Raw genomic sequence first — 16,891 nt, 5'->3', positions numbered from 1 at the left:
AATTACACCTACAGTGCATCTTACAAGGGTTCATGTGAAACTTAGTAAATGTAAAATATAAATGTCTTAACACAATAAGAAAATGCCAGGAGGGCTATGTTAACCAGTGTGATGAAAATATGTCAAATGGTCTATAAAACTAGTGCATGGCACCCCATGATTGCATTAATGTACACCGCTATGATTTAATAAAAAAAAACTTTCATTAATTAAACTCTAAATTTAAAAAGTAAAAAATAAAAGAAATATCTCTGAGAAACAAAGTAATTGGAGATTTATTTCAATTTGAGGCTGCTGAAAGGGGTTATAACTAAATGTCTATGAGCTAGCTGCCTCTTAACTCTTAAAGCATCCCATAAAAAGTCCCCCAAAGGTTGGTTTCCCGCTTGTTCGTGTCTCCTATTATGTTAAGCTACAAACGGCAGTCTCTTGACATAAGAATTTTCCAAGATCATTCCAAAAATCTATAAACTGTCTTTAGTGACTTTATTATTTATTGCTTAAACTTGATTTGGTGCTCAATATGTATGTCCTGTTCATACATGTATATGGACATGCACATTATAGACACCTTTTTGTGCACAGATATAAAGAAAACCCTAAATATAGTACCCCAGGAGCATGTGGAGACCTTCATAAGTCTTGAAAGTTTACAGCCACTTCTGGGGATCCTTGAAACTTCATTAACTTCTGATTGTGTTTCCCAAGCCCATGGAGGACTGCAGACCTCCCAATTTGCCCCTTCTCCTCTCTCCAAGGTTTTACACCCAAAGCCAGTAGGCAGCAGCCTCTATCCCACAAACCGGGCAAGCTCAAACTTTCAGGATTTTCTGAAATTCTATTGCTTCAGATTTTTCACTCTTGATCTAAGTTAGTTGTGAAAGTTTTAGACTCAGAGGCAAAAAACAGACAGGTTTAATGGCCTCTGAGCATTCCAGTTCACTTAACAGAGTAGAATGGGGGACCAAGAGCTCTCAGTATTGCCAAAGTGCCTCCAACTAGCTGGCCAGAGCTCCCAAACCCCACAGAAAGGTGAAGAAGACAACAGAAATTCTTTGCAGTCTCCCTATAACCAATAGTGGATGTAATCAAATAGGAGGAGGAGGAGGTCTCCAGTCGTGAAAACTCATCAATGTCAAGTTCATCTTGAACAGGGAGAGGAACAAAAATACAGGCTCAGATAGTTTAATTTAGACTACAAACATCAGCTACAGCTATCATCAGACTCAGTAGGAAAATACCAATACACTGAGCTCCTTTGAGAGACTCGTACTCTGTGCTTCCTCTCAGGGCAGGCCAGACTTGACTCTGGCCTTCTGAATTGTGTCTGGTCCCCAAAGAGAAGCCCGGCTGGGAGACCTGCCCATCAGTTAACTACAACACAACATACGCAGGCCACCTGGTTCAGCAATCAGACCACTGTCATTTAAAGTGGAGTCCCTCAATTGAAGAGATGTGCTTTTCAAAGGAAAGCTACAGAGAGCACCCTGTAGTCTCCTCTCAGACCACAGCCCTGGGTAGCATCTTCCTCTGTGGGGAGACATCTTGGGAAGAAGCCTGCCTTTTTTGTCCTACCCTCCCCCCAAAACAAGCACCCGACCCATTTGCTTCTTTCTTCCAAGGATACAACTGCTCCAAACTGGTACACACCTAGTTCCATGGGAAACTTCAGGCAAACCACCAAAAATATTAGATATTTCTCTGAAACTTTTGGACAATCTTCAAATGTTTTTCATGAGACTTAGTCTTGCCTCCTAGTGTCAGGTACCTTTCCTCCCTTATAATCTGTTTATAATCCTGTTGCACTTAAATTTATCAAGCCCACTGACAGCTTTCCAGAGGCCTCCCAGCCCTCCAACTCATCTTCCCTTCCCCGGACTGGAACAGACAGGAAAGTGCAATGACCACTGATTTTCCTCCATGCAGACAGCTGAGGGTAGGAGGTTGTCATGGTTTGAACTGTGTCTCCCAAAAACATGTGTTGAAGTTTTAACTTCTGTACATGTGGATGTGACTTTATTTTGAAATAGGCCATAGGAGTGTCCAACCTTTTTTCTTTTCTGCTGCACAGTGGAAGAACAACAGCTGTCTTGGGCCATGCATTAAATACACAAACACTAACACAAGCTGATCAGCAAAAAATAAAATAAAATAAAATCTACACGCATACTTTTCCGAATATCCAACACCACAGATAAGCAAAACAGTCCTCAAACAATCTGCATGTGGGGCCACAGGTTGGACAACGCTGGTAGGGTGTTTGTAGATGCAATCAAGTCAACATGAGGTCATCCTTGATTAGCGTATGCTCTAAATCCAATGACTGATGTCCTTATCAGAAGGTCACATGAAGACAGAGGGACACTGAGACACACAGACAATACCATGCAAAAATGGAACAACTCAGCTGCGAGCCAAGAAATGGCAAGAATTGTGGGCAACCACCAGAAGCCAGGAGAGAAGTGCGGGATAAATCCCCCTGTCCATAGCCCCACCTATGACCCTGCCCGTAGCTTGGTTCCCCAACCATGACCCTTCCCGTAGCTTGGTTTCAGACTTCTAGCCTCCAGAACTGTGAGAAAACAAATGCCTGCTGTTTTAAGCCACCCAATGTGTAGTAATTTTTATGGGAGCTGTAAGAAATTAATACATATACAATGAGAATACACAAAGCCAAGAGATGTGTCCTCCCTCCAGCCCTTCTTCCCTCCACCTTCTCCCAGCCCTTTGGGATGGGCTGCTTTTTATGCCCAGAAAAAGCACTAACCTGGTGACATGAAGGCACAGTGCCCACCCTACCCCTGACACACACACACACACACACACACGGGTACACAAAAGGGAGACTTACCTCACTGGGCTCAACAATGGCCACGTTCTCCGCACCCACCTTCCTCTTCACACGGGAGGCCATGGTGATCCCACCACTACCCCCTCCCAGCACCAGCACCTCATAGTAGTTCCTGACTGAGCAGCTGGACCCAGTGTGCAGCTGAAGGGGGCTGGCCTGCTGAGAGCCCAGCCTGAGGAAGCAGGCAAACAGCCGGGCGCGGGGCCCTGACACCAAGGCGACCAGCGGGGACATCGTCAGGCAGGATCAGGCTAGAAGGAAAGAGAAGAGGCTGTGAGTACCAAGGCAGCGACCACCACAGGACCAAAGCATTTTCTTTCAGAGAGGAAGGGAAGGCTGGCATCCAGCCCACTCTACCTGCCATCTTTCCAGACCACTTTCCCTTTGGCTGTGATCCCATGGTCTCCTGGGAGCACTTGATTGATAGCTAATAATTGGCTAAGCTTTCCATCTCTCCACATCCTCCTATGTCAGACCATTAAGAGCTTTGTCTGTTACTCTTAGTAAAGCATCACAAGAATGGAGAAGCATGAATCCTATGTACTCAATTTTGATATGAGGACAATTAATGACAATTAAGGTTATGGGGGGGAGCAGAAAGAGGGACGGAGGGAGGGGGTGGGGCCTTGGTGTGTGTCACACTTTATGGGGGCAAAACATGATTGCAAGAGGGACTTTACCTAACAATTGCAATCAGTGTAACCTGGCTTATTGTACCCTCAATGAATCCCCAACAATAAAAAAAAAAAAAAGAGCTTGTGATCCAGACAAGAAGAAATACAATGATCATTATTTTAGCAGTAAAAGAATATTAAAAATTTAAAAAAAGGATTAGATCAATATGGTGGAAAGAAACATACATTACCACTTTTTTGTATGTTTAAAACACCATGAAATGAAAGAAAAATGGTATGTTTAGCTCTAACTATATCTATACATATATCTGTCTATGAATAAAAAAAGAGGGGAATAAAATAAGCTTTAGTTTAATAATATCCATGTACCACAATAGAACTAGAATAATATAGAAGAAAGAACATATATGCCTTCCATCTAAAATCTAAAATTCCATGAAATAAAAATATATTTATAGTTAAAATAATAAATATGTAGTAGTTCTTAGAAAACAGTAAAGAGGCCTAAATAATTCACATAGTGTGAATTATTATTTTTCTTTCAAAATCACTAAAGCAATTTATAATAAACACAACTGGAACCCATACTCAGGTGGGCAAGGATTATCAAACAAAAAATAATCAAAAACTAGAAAGAATTACCAATAATTTGAAGAAAACCAAACTTCATGTAAACAAATAGCTATAAAAGAAAAGAGAGAGAGAGATGCAAAAAAAGAAATAAGTTCTGTCTCCATAAAATAGAAAATAGAGACTATGGAAATGAAAACTAAGGTATGTGAAATAGAAAAAATATTAAAATAATAACAAAAAAAATACCTCTATAGCTAGATTGGATAGAGGATTGGACAGCCAGATAGTAAATCCATGAGCTGGAGAAGGGAGCCAAGGAAATCTCCAGTACTCAGAACAACACAGAAGTAAAGACATGGAAAGAATGAGGGAAAAGTTAATAGACGAAGAGAAGAAATTCCAACTTCTATTGAATAAGAGTTCCAGAAAGAACAAAGAGAATGGAATGGGAAAAGTGACAAAGAAATCATATAAACTACAGGAGAAAATTTTGAATCAAATGGTATAACTGAAAGGACTTATAGAATACACCAAGCACAGTGAATAAAAATAGACATATACCAAGGCTAGAATTTAGGAAATCCAGAGATGAAAAGAAAATCATACAAAATTTTGGAGAGAAAAAATGGGTTAACTATAAAAAATACTCCACAAATTAGATGAACAAGAAATTATCACTTGGCAACACCAAAAACCAGAAGTTAATGCTGCCATATATTTAAGGTTGTCACCAAAAATTGTCTTCAACCGAAACCCACTAAGCTAAATTAATATTCAAAATAACGACATTGCCAAAGGTACAGTGAGGCAGAAAGTTTGCCACCCACAGTTCTTCTCTGATAAAATTATTCAAGTATAACATTGGAGAAAAGAGTCCAAGAAGTAGGAAGAAGTGGGCCACCAGAAAAAAAGCGGGAAGTAAAGAAACCAAGAAACCCAGTTAAGCTTATATATTTGGTGAAGCATAATAATAAAAAAAATAGAAATCAAATTCTGAAATAAAAATTCATATGATTTTAACATAAGGAGATAAACTTAAACATTCATTAAAATAGCATTCATGAATAAACATTCATTAAAATTTTATAACTAATAACATCTACTAATTATTATAGTTGTATATATTGCCAAAACCATTAAAAGAGAAATCATGTGACAAAAATAAAAAAAAAAAAGAGCTTTGTCTGAACCAGATATCCCACCATTTAAATGTTTCCTAATAACTCGACTGTGTCCACCTAATCCATCCACCGTCTCTAGGCCACCAGTTCTCAACCTGGTGACCCCTTTGTAACAATGAAAATACATCCTGCATATCAGATATTTACATTACAATTCATAAAAGTAGCAAAATTACAGTTATGAAGTAGCAACAAAAATAATTTTATGGTTGGGGGTCACCACAACATGAGGAACTGTATTAAAGGGTCGCGGCATTAGGAAGGTTGAGAACCACTGCTCTAGGCTATATCCAGCTGTTGCCCACTCTCCTCTCAGCCATGCTCCTCCATGCTCTCTTTGGCTTTTCACTCCATTAAAACTGATGCACGAGTCCAGATAGAGACCCGTAACATGCCTTGTTGTAAAGGCACCTGAGATCTTGTGGAAACAGACATAGTCTAGCAAGAAACCCACCTTCCACCACTCAGTGTTCTGACTGTGGCAATCAAGGCCCTAGCCCACTAAGGGACCTCCTGGCTCTGCTAACCCAGTAACATACAATTTAATCCAATCCACACCTTCAGCAATTTCAACCAGATGATTTTTAAATGCCATAAAAGGAACCCTTCCTGGTATCATAAAGTTACATTTTATGCAAAGAATCTGCACATGCTACAGGCGAGCCTTTTATTACAGCCAACCCAGTAAACAATTCAGCCTTAGTTCCTCTAAGAGATGCACTTTCGCCTTTAGCAAAACCTGTTTCTACTCTGCATGGTTGGTGCTTTGGCAGAGAGAAAATTAAGGCTTCTCAGAGACTGGCCCCCTTGAATAGAACTGGCTTGACATCTTGGACCCCACCCACTTTTATAACTTTAAGAGCAAGACTGGGGATATCTCCCTCCCTGAGTATTATAGTGCTCCAAGTTCTACCATCAAGTTCAGTCCTTCAGGTTCAACATTGCTCCAAGAACTATTTATTAAAATGCAAATGCCCATCCCCAGTCTGGGAATAACACTTCCAGCTGCTAAGGTCACTAGCATCTTAATGGAATGATTTAATTATATCATTCCCTCTCCATCCCCACCCACAGAAGAAGAGGAAGCCTGCAGGGGAGGATTAGAGGACGCAGAGAGGGAAAGGGGGCTAAGAATGGAAGAAGGAAGGGCCCTGGGGGAAGGAAAATGATGGGCAATAGGAAGGAGGAGCCAGGAGTGCTAGTTGTAATTAAGATTAACTCTAACCACTGACAATTTCCTCCATATTTAATGTCTGAGAAGCAACCCAGAGCTGGAGGGATGGAATTTGGAAGCCCCCAGTAAGCAGGGCAGGCTCATACATTGTTGCTGCAAGTCTAAAATCAATGCAACCCTTCTAGAAAATGACACTTATCATCCTTTGGCCCTGTATTTCCATTTCTGAGAACCTAGTCTAAGGGGATGACCTCCAATACTGAAGAAGAAAAACTTAAATTTTTCACAAACGTATTCATAATATAGTCAACCCTCTGATAACTGGTTTGTGGATTAGTCCTAACTTTACATGCTAGGGATAGAAAAAACAAAAACTATTAAGTTCCCTACCAGCCAGGGAAGGCTCAGGTCTCCAGTTGAATATGGGAGCAGAGAGCTACTAAATGTCAAAACAGTGGGGAAAGTTTAAATAAAATATGCTTTACAAAATGACTTATATAGTCTTTTAAAATTATGTTTACAAAGACATGCTCATGTTATGATCAGGAAACAAATTGGAAATGTGATATTATCTCAACGATGTAAGAGAAAATGCATTGAATCAAAAAAAAAAAGTCAAAATCTTAATACTGGATAAGTAGTTTTTATCTAAGTTATAGAACAATGGGTGATTTCAATTTCTTCTGCTTTTCTGTATTTTATAAAAGTTTTTACTATATATACATTAATACACCTTAAAGTAAATAAAATCTTCATTTTGATGGTAGTAACTAACAAGTACTAAGTCCTTTATATAAGCTTTTAACTTGTGAGTTGCCTGCCATTATCATGCCCATGTTATAGATGGTAAAACTGAGGCAGGTGGCAGTTAAGTGACTCTCTCAAGGTCAGCTAGCTTATAAGGGCTGCCCAATTATATGAACCCCGTCCTTTATTTTAAACTTCTACACCACATCATCTATGATATTTAGAATAACCATAACAACAACAAAATAATGTTTGTGTGATAATGTTACAGGGAAAATAAAACATATTTTCTACAACTTCCCAGAAAGGGGAAACCATTTTTCATAATTCTCATACCTACATACGAGCAGTGTTTCTGATATAACTACAATTGATTTCTTTCTCATCTTTGTGTGTACTTTTCTCAAGTTTTCTTTAATAAACCCTACATTTTAAATTTTTTAAATTACTCAAATAAGATTTTCTTTAAGAAATCGCAAAGTAGTTTGTTGTCGTTTGATAGGAAAAGAAGAAGATAATTTATGGTGAATACATAATTGTCACGTCCTGCCCTTCCTTCTAAATGTCCAGAGAATGACAGAATCACAGCAAAACTTCTCACTTTCCAGAAAAAGGAAACCATGTTTTCATGGTCTTGACACTCTCTCTTAGCCCCATGGGTGGGAAGACAAACTCAAAGGAGGCCCGGCTACATTTCCTGTTTCCAGCCACCCCATTTGAGGTCATTGGACCTAGCTCCCTTCCAGACTAACCATGTGGTTCTCTTTTCGAAGTTAAAGCAAGAATTTCCCTCACTCAGCCAAGAAGGCTGTTTCTGTGGTATTTCAGCTATTACCCATAGCCTGTTTCTGGATTCAATATTTATAAACACAAAGTCCAGTTTTATTAGCATCATTAATAACAGCCATAAAGCAGAATGTCCTGGCCTTTGCAGTCACATTTCATTTTTGAACTATAAATAATGATTCCAAAAATGCAAAAGAATGTGCTAGCAGAAATGTCCCAAGTTTCAATACTCCCCCAAATCTCAATAAACTCTCAGTCTAACAATGCAACATCATCTAAACTTACAGATCAGAAAAGCTACAACCATAATCTAACCCTATTTACAAAGAAAGTAGTGTCAAAGACTAGAAACAACCCAGGACAATGATATATAAATCATAATTTTTTTAAGTGCCACTTAAAAACTGTGTTATAGGCTCAGCGCCTGTAGCTCAAGCAGCTAGGGTGTCAGCTACATACACCGGAACTGGCGGCTTCGAATCTAGCCCGGGCCCACCAAACAACAATGATGACAACTACAACCAAAAAAAACTGTGGTATAATAAAAAATATATTTGGTCCTTGTTCCAGTTCCTTGCACAGAGCTCCTAAAAGTCTTGGAATTCTGAATGATGGGAGTGTCTTTGGTTGTTCATAGGGAACCCCTGAGTTTATGCTAATGAGGTGACTCAGGGTGGGATCCCTAGATCGATCAGTATGGAACTGGTCACCAGAAAGGCCAAACACATGATTATAATTAGAAGGCTAGAATTTTCAGCTCCACCACTGACCACCAGAAGGGCAGGGGTTCTGGAGACCAAGTTCTAGAAAAACACTTGAAAGTGGAGAGAAGAGCTTCCAGGGCAGTGAATACACTGATGTGCTGGGAGCACACACCCACCTAGAGGGGCCACAGAAGCTTTGTGGCTCCACTTCCCATAACTGGTCCTATGTATCTCTTCTATTTGGCCATTCCTGAGATGTATCTCTTATAATAAACCAGTAAACATAAGTAAGATGTTTTCTTGAGTCCTTTGAGTAGTTCTACCTAATTATGGAACCTAAAGGGAAGATCATGGGAACCCTGGAATTTACAGTCAGCCAGACACAAGTGTGGGTCACCTGGGGGCCGGCAGCAAAGCACTACCTGGCTAGATCTGAAGTGGGGGCTGTCTGTGGGGCTGACTCTTAAACTATGGAGTCTCTGCTAACTCCAGGAAGTGATGTCAGAACTGAATTGTACTGCTGGGCACTCGCTTGGTATCAGAGAACTGTTTGGTATTGGGAACCAGACATGTTGTGTTAGAAGTAGTGTCAGAAAACATTACTCAGGAACCAACACCAATTTCTAACACTGACCTAAATCAAGTCTATTGCAACAACCAGAATGACGGACAGTTGAAGGAAGCAACAGCCACGCCATCTTAACCAGAAAACAAAGGGAAAGAAAGGAAGGCCAGACTCAGCCCTGAGGTCAGCAGAGAAGAAATAGAAAACTTCTATCAACAAAATAATCAAGGAGCATAAATCTAATATGACTTCTTAGTCTCCCAGAAGACAGCCTGAAACACATATACTTGTTAGTTTCATAAATAAGAATTAATCACCAATAAAGAATGCAACCACTTTATTTCTACAGTCTTACAAGGTTAAACACACTTTTTTAAAAATCAGTAAAAAGAAAAATTTAGTGGCACATGTAACACATTTTTTAATTAAATAGTATCATGCTTTTAAGCTAGATAAAAAGCTCTCTATTAATTCTAAATCAACTGAGTGGCTCTCAATAAAGATGCCTACTGGCTGAATTTTATTCTCATTCAAATTTAAAAACAGGTTGGTTGAATCCCATGGAATGGGGTGGGAAGGAATACATGGTATTAAATTTTAGCTTACTAAGTATATTGAAAAGAAGAAAATCTGGGGTAGGGTGGAGGTTTTTTCATTTGTTTTGCATGGAAAGCAAGGTATAGTAATAGTACTGATTTAGGTTTTTAAGACTGTTTCGTTGGTTTTTTTGTTTGCTTTTTGGCCAGGTTTGGTGGCCTGTAATCCTAGCACTTGGGGGGGAGCAGGGAAGATTGCTTGAGGCCAGGAGTTTGAGAGCAGCCTGAGCAAAAGCAAGACCCCATCTCTACAAAATATAGAAAAATTAGCCAGTCATGGTGGCATGCACCTGTAGTCCCAGCTACTCAGGAGTCCAAGGCAGGAGGATCACTTAAGCCCAGTAGTTTGAGGTTTCGGTGAGCTCTGATGAAGATGCAGCACTTTAGCCCAGGCAATAGAACAAGACTCTGTCTCCAAAAAAAAAAAAGGGCGCCACCTGTGGCTCAAAGGATTAGGGTGCTGGCCCTATATGCCAGAGGTGGTGGGTTCAAACCCAGCCCTGGCCAAAAACTGCAAAAAAAAAAAAAAATTCTTTACCTTTTAGAAATTCTTACAGTTATAATGATTTGGAATTTGCTTGAAACTATTTCATGAAGTGTGTAGGATTGTAGGTAAAACAAGATGGACCATGAGGAGATAGCAACTTGAACTTGAAGCCAACTAATGGATATATATGGACATTCCTTGTGCTGGTCTGTTTTGTACACATTTGAAAGTGAAAATAAGTGAAAGAATGAAAAGGCAAAAAACAGTGCATCAGTGGAAATTGGCTTTGCAGAAGTAGGAGGCACAGTAGAGAAAACACAAATCACCTTAGAGAATACCTAAATCATCTCAAACACACAATAGCAGAAATATAAATGTTACTGCTGCTGAGACTCAGAATGAGATGAGAAACAGGTTATAGGACACTGGAGAAAAGGGATCCATGTTTTATAGTGGCAGAAAGCTTGAGAGAACTGCAGTTACATGGAAAGTAGAATTTACACAGGAGTCCTCTCTTATCCATGGGAATATGTTCCAAGACCCTAGTGGATGCTTGAAACTCAGATGGTACCGAACCCTTATATAGGGTTTCTCTATACATACCAGCTTATGATAAGGTTTAATTTATAAATTAGGCACAATAAGATTAACAATAACTAATAATAAAATAAAACAATTACAAGAATATGTCAGCATCACTACTCTTATGCTTTGGAGTCATTATTAAGTAAAACAAGGGTTACTTAAACACGAGCACTTTAATACTGCAACAATCTGATGACAAGATGGCCACTAAATAACAGGTGGGTAGCATATACAGTGTGGACATATTGAACAAAAGGATGTCTATGTCCCAGGCAGGACAGAAGTGGGACAGCATGAGATTTCATCAGGCCACTCAGAAGGGCACACTATTTAACATTTATTAATTGTTTATTTCTGGAATTTTTCATTTAATATTTTCAGACTACAGCTGACCATAGGTAATTAAAACTGCAGAAAGCCAAAAAATAGACAAAGGCGGGACTATTGTAAAAGATTAAATTGAACATTTAGCTGAGGAGATTTCCAAGCAAAGTATTGAAGATTTCCAAACAAGATGATTTTTCTTGCTGCTTTTAGTAAAAGGCAAGAGAAAAATGGATAAACTGAAGGAATAAATGTTAAATGAAATTTAACTAGAACTACTCAGTTGCAAATACATGCTACATTTTATGAAAAAGGATTTCCCAAAAGGCTGAGCCATGAGCCTAGAGGGCAGAGCTGAAAACCATGAAGAATTATTCCCAGGCTCTGAAACCTAATGGAATTTGTTCAGTTGAACTTTGAAATTTCTTGGAACTGATGACTCCTTTCTTTCCTCCCATTTTCTCCCTTTTTTAACTAGAATGTCTTTAATTTTTATCCTGTATCTACTCTACCATTTAATTTAATTTATAAATTAAACCTGTATCTACTCTATCTGGTGTTTTGGGACCGGATAACTTGTTTCTTTAGTTTCACAGGTCCACAGATAGACAAGAATTGTTCCCCAGGACAGACCAGACCCAGAACCTCATTTATACATAATTAGAATCTTTAGATGATGAAATTGAGATTTAGATTAGAATCTGGACTTGAGTTAATGCTGTAACTTTTGGAGAACTTGGACTAGAAGAAATACATTTTGTATGTTGGAATGGGCATGAGTCTCCAGGAGCCTGAGTATGGACTGTGATAAGCAAACTAATGCCCCCCTGCTGCCGCCCCCCCCCACTCCCACACAAGATGTCTTAATCACCAGGACATGTGAACATGTGGCAAAAGTGGCTGTATGAATATAATCAAATCAAGGACATTGAGAAGAAGAAAGCATCCTGAATTGTACTAATCTAATCTAATCTAATCTAATCACATAATCCTTAACAACAGAAAGCCTTCTATGGTTATGAGAGACATGGCCTATGGAAAAATGGTCAGAAAGATGAAAAATTGCTGGTTTTGAAGATGGAGGAACAGAGCCAGGAACCAAAGATGTGGGCAATATCCAGAAACTAGGAAAGGAAAGGAAATAGATTCTCCTTTGGAGCTTCCAGAAGGAATGTGGCCCTGCCAGAACCTTGATTTTAGCCTTGTGAGATCTGAGCCAGACCTTCTCATCTAGAGTATAATAAGATATAAATCTGTATTGTTACAGCAGCAATAGGAGACTAAAACATATATCATAGTACTTAATCTCTACAACAATCCCATGAGATAGGTATTATTATTCTCATTTACTTCTCTGAAACTGAGGTCCAGAGAAGTTCAATGACATGATGGTTAAATGTTTGAGCTGAAGCAGAAGGATCACATGAAGCAAGGAATTCAAAACCAAACAGCAAGGGCAACATAGAGAGACCTCATCTCTACAAAAAAATAAGAAAAATTAGCTGGGTATAGTCATACATGCTTGTAGTCCCAGCTATTCAGGAGGCCAAGGCAGGAGAATCACTTGAGCCCAGGAGTTTGAGGCTGCAGTGCAATGTAATGACACCATTGGGCAACAGAATGAGACCCTGTCCCTAAGGGGAAAAAAGAAATCTATGAGCTGGAAAACAAGCCTAGATTTTTGGAAGCCAACCCCAGTACCCTTTCCACTAGTACAGAAATGATGTAGGGTTGGAAAATAAATGTACCCCCATTTTTTGGCAACTGTTCCTGAGGAGGCAGCCAAAGAGCTCAGTGCTACACTCTTGGTTGACTGCAGAGGTTTTCTACCTACACCTCCAGCCATCTGGACTATCCCAGAGAAGGACAGAAGGGCCCAGATAGTGCCAGTGGAGATAGATGAGACCAGAGTCTAGAACCAGAGTCTGAAACCATTAAGAGCTTTCAATCTTTCTGGGTAAGTAGATGCATCAAAACATCAGCAAATAACTGAGTGACGACAAGAAAGTCCCAGGAAGGGAAGGGTAGATAATACAGCTATAGAATCAATATGAGCTATAGCAGCATTTTTCAATTAATTAAACTTTCATGGCACACTTAAATTAGTTAAACTTTCGTGGCACACTTAAATCATGTTGATGAAAAACAAATGTTTACAAACGGAATATGCTTACTGTGCCTTAAACGTCTTTTGAAAATAATTTAATTAATGGTCTTGACACTTTTTCGAGGCACACCAGTTGAAAACTACTGGGCTAGAGGGACTCGAGAAGCTGGGACTCAGGCTATACTTTGAGCCACGGCTAAGAAAAGGAAGCAGGAAAGCCCATTTCAGGAGGATATAATAGTTGAAAGAAGTGGGAAGGACTAACATGTAGTCTGTTCCACTAGAATGCATGCTTTGTCAGTGCAAGGCCCTGATGTGACAGGTTCACTGTTTTATTCCCAGTTTCTAGTAAAGCGGCTGGTACAAAGCAGGAATATTTGCTAAAAAGAATAAGTAGATTTACTCAATACCTTTATATGCCAGACATATATACAGTGAATGAAGGTGGAACTATATTCCAAAAACAAAAAGTTTATTGAGTGTGAAGGAAAACACAAAGTGCTAGGACACATCCCTACTCGAGCTAGAAAGAGAAGGCAGTGCATACATCTCACCACCCTTAACTCCAGTGGCAGAAGCCAAGTGCCATGTCATCAATATGTACCAAATGCCATGAGGTGTTCTGATAAAGCATAATCAATGAAACCTTGGGGAAACAGGTAGAATCTGAGCAGGAGGTAATACACTAGCAACGTCTTGATAAGTGGAACTGCTGTGGGAGAGTACACCAGGAGGAGGGAATACGTGGCACAAGCAAATGAATTGAAGAGGTGGAGACTGCCCTCCAGATCCCTCTCCACCCTTCCCTGCCCGGGCTCTGCCCTCCAGATCCCCCTCCACCATCCCTGCCCGGGCTCTGCCCTCCAGATCCCCCTCCACTCTTCCCTGCCCGGGCTCTGCCCTCCAGATCCCCCTCCACCATCCTGCCCGGGCTCTGCCCTCCAGATCCCTCTCCACCATCCTGCCCGGGCTCTGCCCTCCAGATCCCCCTCCACCATCCCTGCCTGGGCTCTGCCCTCCAGATCCCTCTCCACCATCCTGCCCGGGCTCTGCCCTCCAGATCCCCCTCCACCCTTCCCTGCCCGGGCTCTGCCCTCCAGATCCCTCTCCACCCTTCCCTGCCCGGGCTCTGCCCTCCAGATCCCTCTCCACCCTTCCCTGCCCGGGCTCTGCCCTCCAGATCCCTCTCCACCCTTCCCTGCCCGGGCTCTGCCCTCCAGATCCCTCTCCACCCTTCCCTGCCCGGGCTCTGCCCTCCAGATCCCTCTCCACCCTTCCCTGCCCGGGCTCTGCCCTCCAGATCCCTCTCCACCCTTCCCTGCCCGGGCTCTGCCCTCCAGATCCCTCTCCACCCTTCCCTGCCCGGGCTCTGCCCTCCAGATCCCTCTCCACCCTTCCCTGCCCGGGCTCTGCCCTCCAGATCCCTCTCCACCCTTCCCTGCCCGGGCTCTGCCCTCCAGATCCCTCTCCACCCTTCCCTACCCGGGCTCTGAGCCCTAAGAGCAGACCCATACAGTATGCATCAGCTGGCCTCCATTGTCTTCTGGCTTCCAATTGGGTTCATCCAATGGAAGGCACTAGTAGAAGATTAGAGGTTAGGAAGAGAGGAAGGTCAGGATATATATTCTTCAGCCCCCTTTCTGCCAAGCTCAGCAGTGAATACATTCCTTAGCTTTCCACCTCAGCTCTGTGGGGTAGCCACCTGCTACCCTCTCATCAGCCTCCCTACTTGCATCCTCAAGCCCCAAACCAATACAAATGCTTCTCCACTCTTGCTGATTTCCCTGAAGCCTGTCCAAGCCTCTGCAAGTGGTTACTTCATGAAGCCTTCCTAATAACACTTTCAGTGTGTCAACTGTTTCCCAGATACCCTGACTGACAAGGCAGGAAGCCCAGCTTATCACTCAGTGTTTGGGCAATGGGAGGTGGATCAGATTTGACTGACTTTGAGATGACAGGAAGGAAATCTCTTAACCAGATTATGAAGAGCCATGCCAGGACACTGAGGCTTTACATGGAAAAACAAAGCTGTACACAAAGTGATAGAACAAAGAGGGCAGCTTTGAGACGAGGAATCTGGTGTGAAGCAAATTAAGTTGGAGGAGAAAAAACAGTTCAGCAAATCAGACGTCTATTGCAGTAGTCCAGGTGTGAATGATAGAGCCTGAATTAGGTGTTAGCATTAGAAATGCAAATAATGGTTCAGATAAGAGAGAGACCAGGAAAAAAAAAAAAAAGAAGAAGAATGATTTTGGAGTAGGAAGGAAGACTTCCGGGAGAAAAATAAGTCTAAGTTTACATCCAGGCAGGTGAAGAGAAAGAAATTACGTGAGCAGAAACAGGGAAGTTAAAGCAGGGGCCTGTGTGAGCTAGTTTTGGACGACTGGATTTAAGGTTTTGGAAGGAGAATCACTTGGCATAAGAATCACCTAATTGTGTGCAAAAAGGAAGGCAGCCTAGGGCAAGTGTCCACTGGGCAGAGAGAGAAATAAGACTGAGTGGGCATATGTTACTAACATTTAGGTCTCAGAATGTAAGTTTAGACAATAGCAATCCCATTTAGATGTCACAAAGCAGCAACCTGCCAGCCAGATGCTGTGTTTTCTTTGGTTCAGAGTGTTGTCTTAGATTTCAAATTAGTTGCCAACAATCCAAATTTTGGAGTTCTCACCCCCAAAAAATTCCAGATTGTTGACCTCTGATGACACAAAGCCCACATTCTCACAGTAGACAATTGATGAAAGACCCGAAGCCTTCATTCCTTTAACTTACACTGGTGCCTGCCTAAGGTGGGGTCTGCAGGGGATCTTACCTTGGTTAAGTGGATCACTGATCAGATCACTGATCTTTCCTCATGAACCGGTGCCAGGAAGCCACAGACCTGGCCAGCTTCCTCCCCTTCCTCTCCCATGGTGAATGGAGAGTCCCTTTTAAATCCTTCCCTCCCTCATCCCACAAGGCTTCACCCCCAAGTTCCTAAAGTGTGCCAAATACAGATTCACAGAGTCAAAAAAAAAAAAAAAAAACTCTTGGCTTGGAGCTGAGCATTCAGGCCATCTCCACACTACATAAGATTCCAGTTCCCCCTAGCCCCACCTTGCCTTGTCACTCATTTAAGTCACCTGCTTGGTCCTGGTGTGTATTGGAGCTTGCGGTCCCTATGATGACAGTGAGAGTCCTTAGAGGTTATTAATAAAACTGGATTTAGAAGGATTCCTCTGGGGGGTGTTTTGAGGATGAATTGTAGCAAGTCAGTTAAGTTCAGCATTTTTGAGAGTTTACTATGCATTGTGGTAGGCACTGGGGAGCCAACAATGAATAAGAGTTGTCCATCAATTCCAACAGGAAATGCTAGGAATGTGATAATTCATTGATGAATTCAGTGAGTGGCTGTTTCAGAAATCCAGGCACTAGAAAGAGCAGGGTCTAGACCATTGGAATAGAGATAAAGCTGTGAATGTGAGATACATGTTGAAGACCCTTTTGCAACAATTAGCTACATGGGATAGAGAAGGAAAAAAATGTGAACTATAACATTACAGCCACTTAATTCAGGTGGATAGAATGAAGAGAGGA

General features: G+C 41.3%; 1 protein-coding gene across 1 annotated transcript in view; it reads right to left on the bottom strand.

Moving 5' to 3' along the window:
- Nucleotides 1-16,891, bottom strand: part of SQOR (sulfide quinone oxidoreductase) — a 56,932-nt gene that overhangs the window by 34,262 nt on the left and 5,779 nt on the right. Inside the window, exon 2 of the mRNA XM_053593537.1 lies at nucleotides 2,852-3,102. Within this exon, the coding sequence (XP_053449512.1) occupies nucleotides 2,852-3,085 (234 nt within the window). The 5' untranslated portion in view covers nucleotides 3,086-3,102. The remainder of the gene's footprint in view (nucleotides 1-2,851; nucleotides 3,103-16,891) is intronic.

Source organism: Nycticebus coucang, chromosome 6 (assembly GCF_027406575.1).
Source record: "Nycticebus coucang isolate mNycCou1 chromosome 6, mNycCou1.pri, whole genome shotgun sequence".
Lineage (NCBI taxonomy): Eukaryota > Metazoa > Chordata > Mammalia > Primates > Lorisidae > Nycticebus > Nycticebus coucang.
Note: the sequence above shows the minus strand (reverse complement) of the source record. Positions and strands in the feature narration are given on the sequence as shown.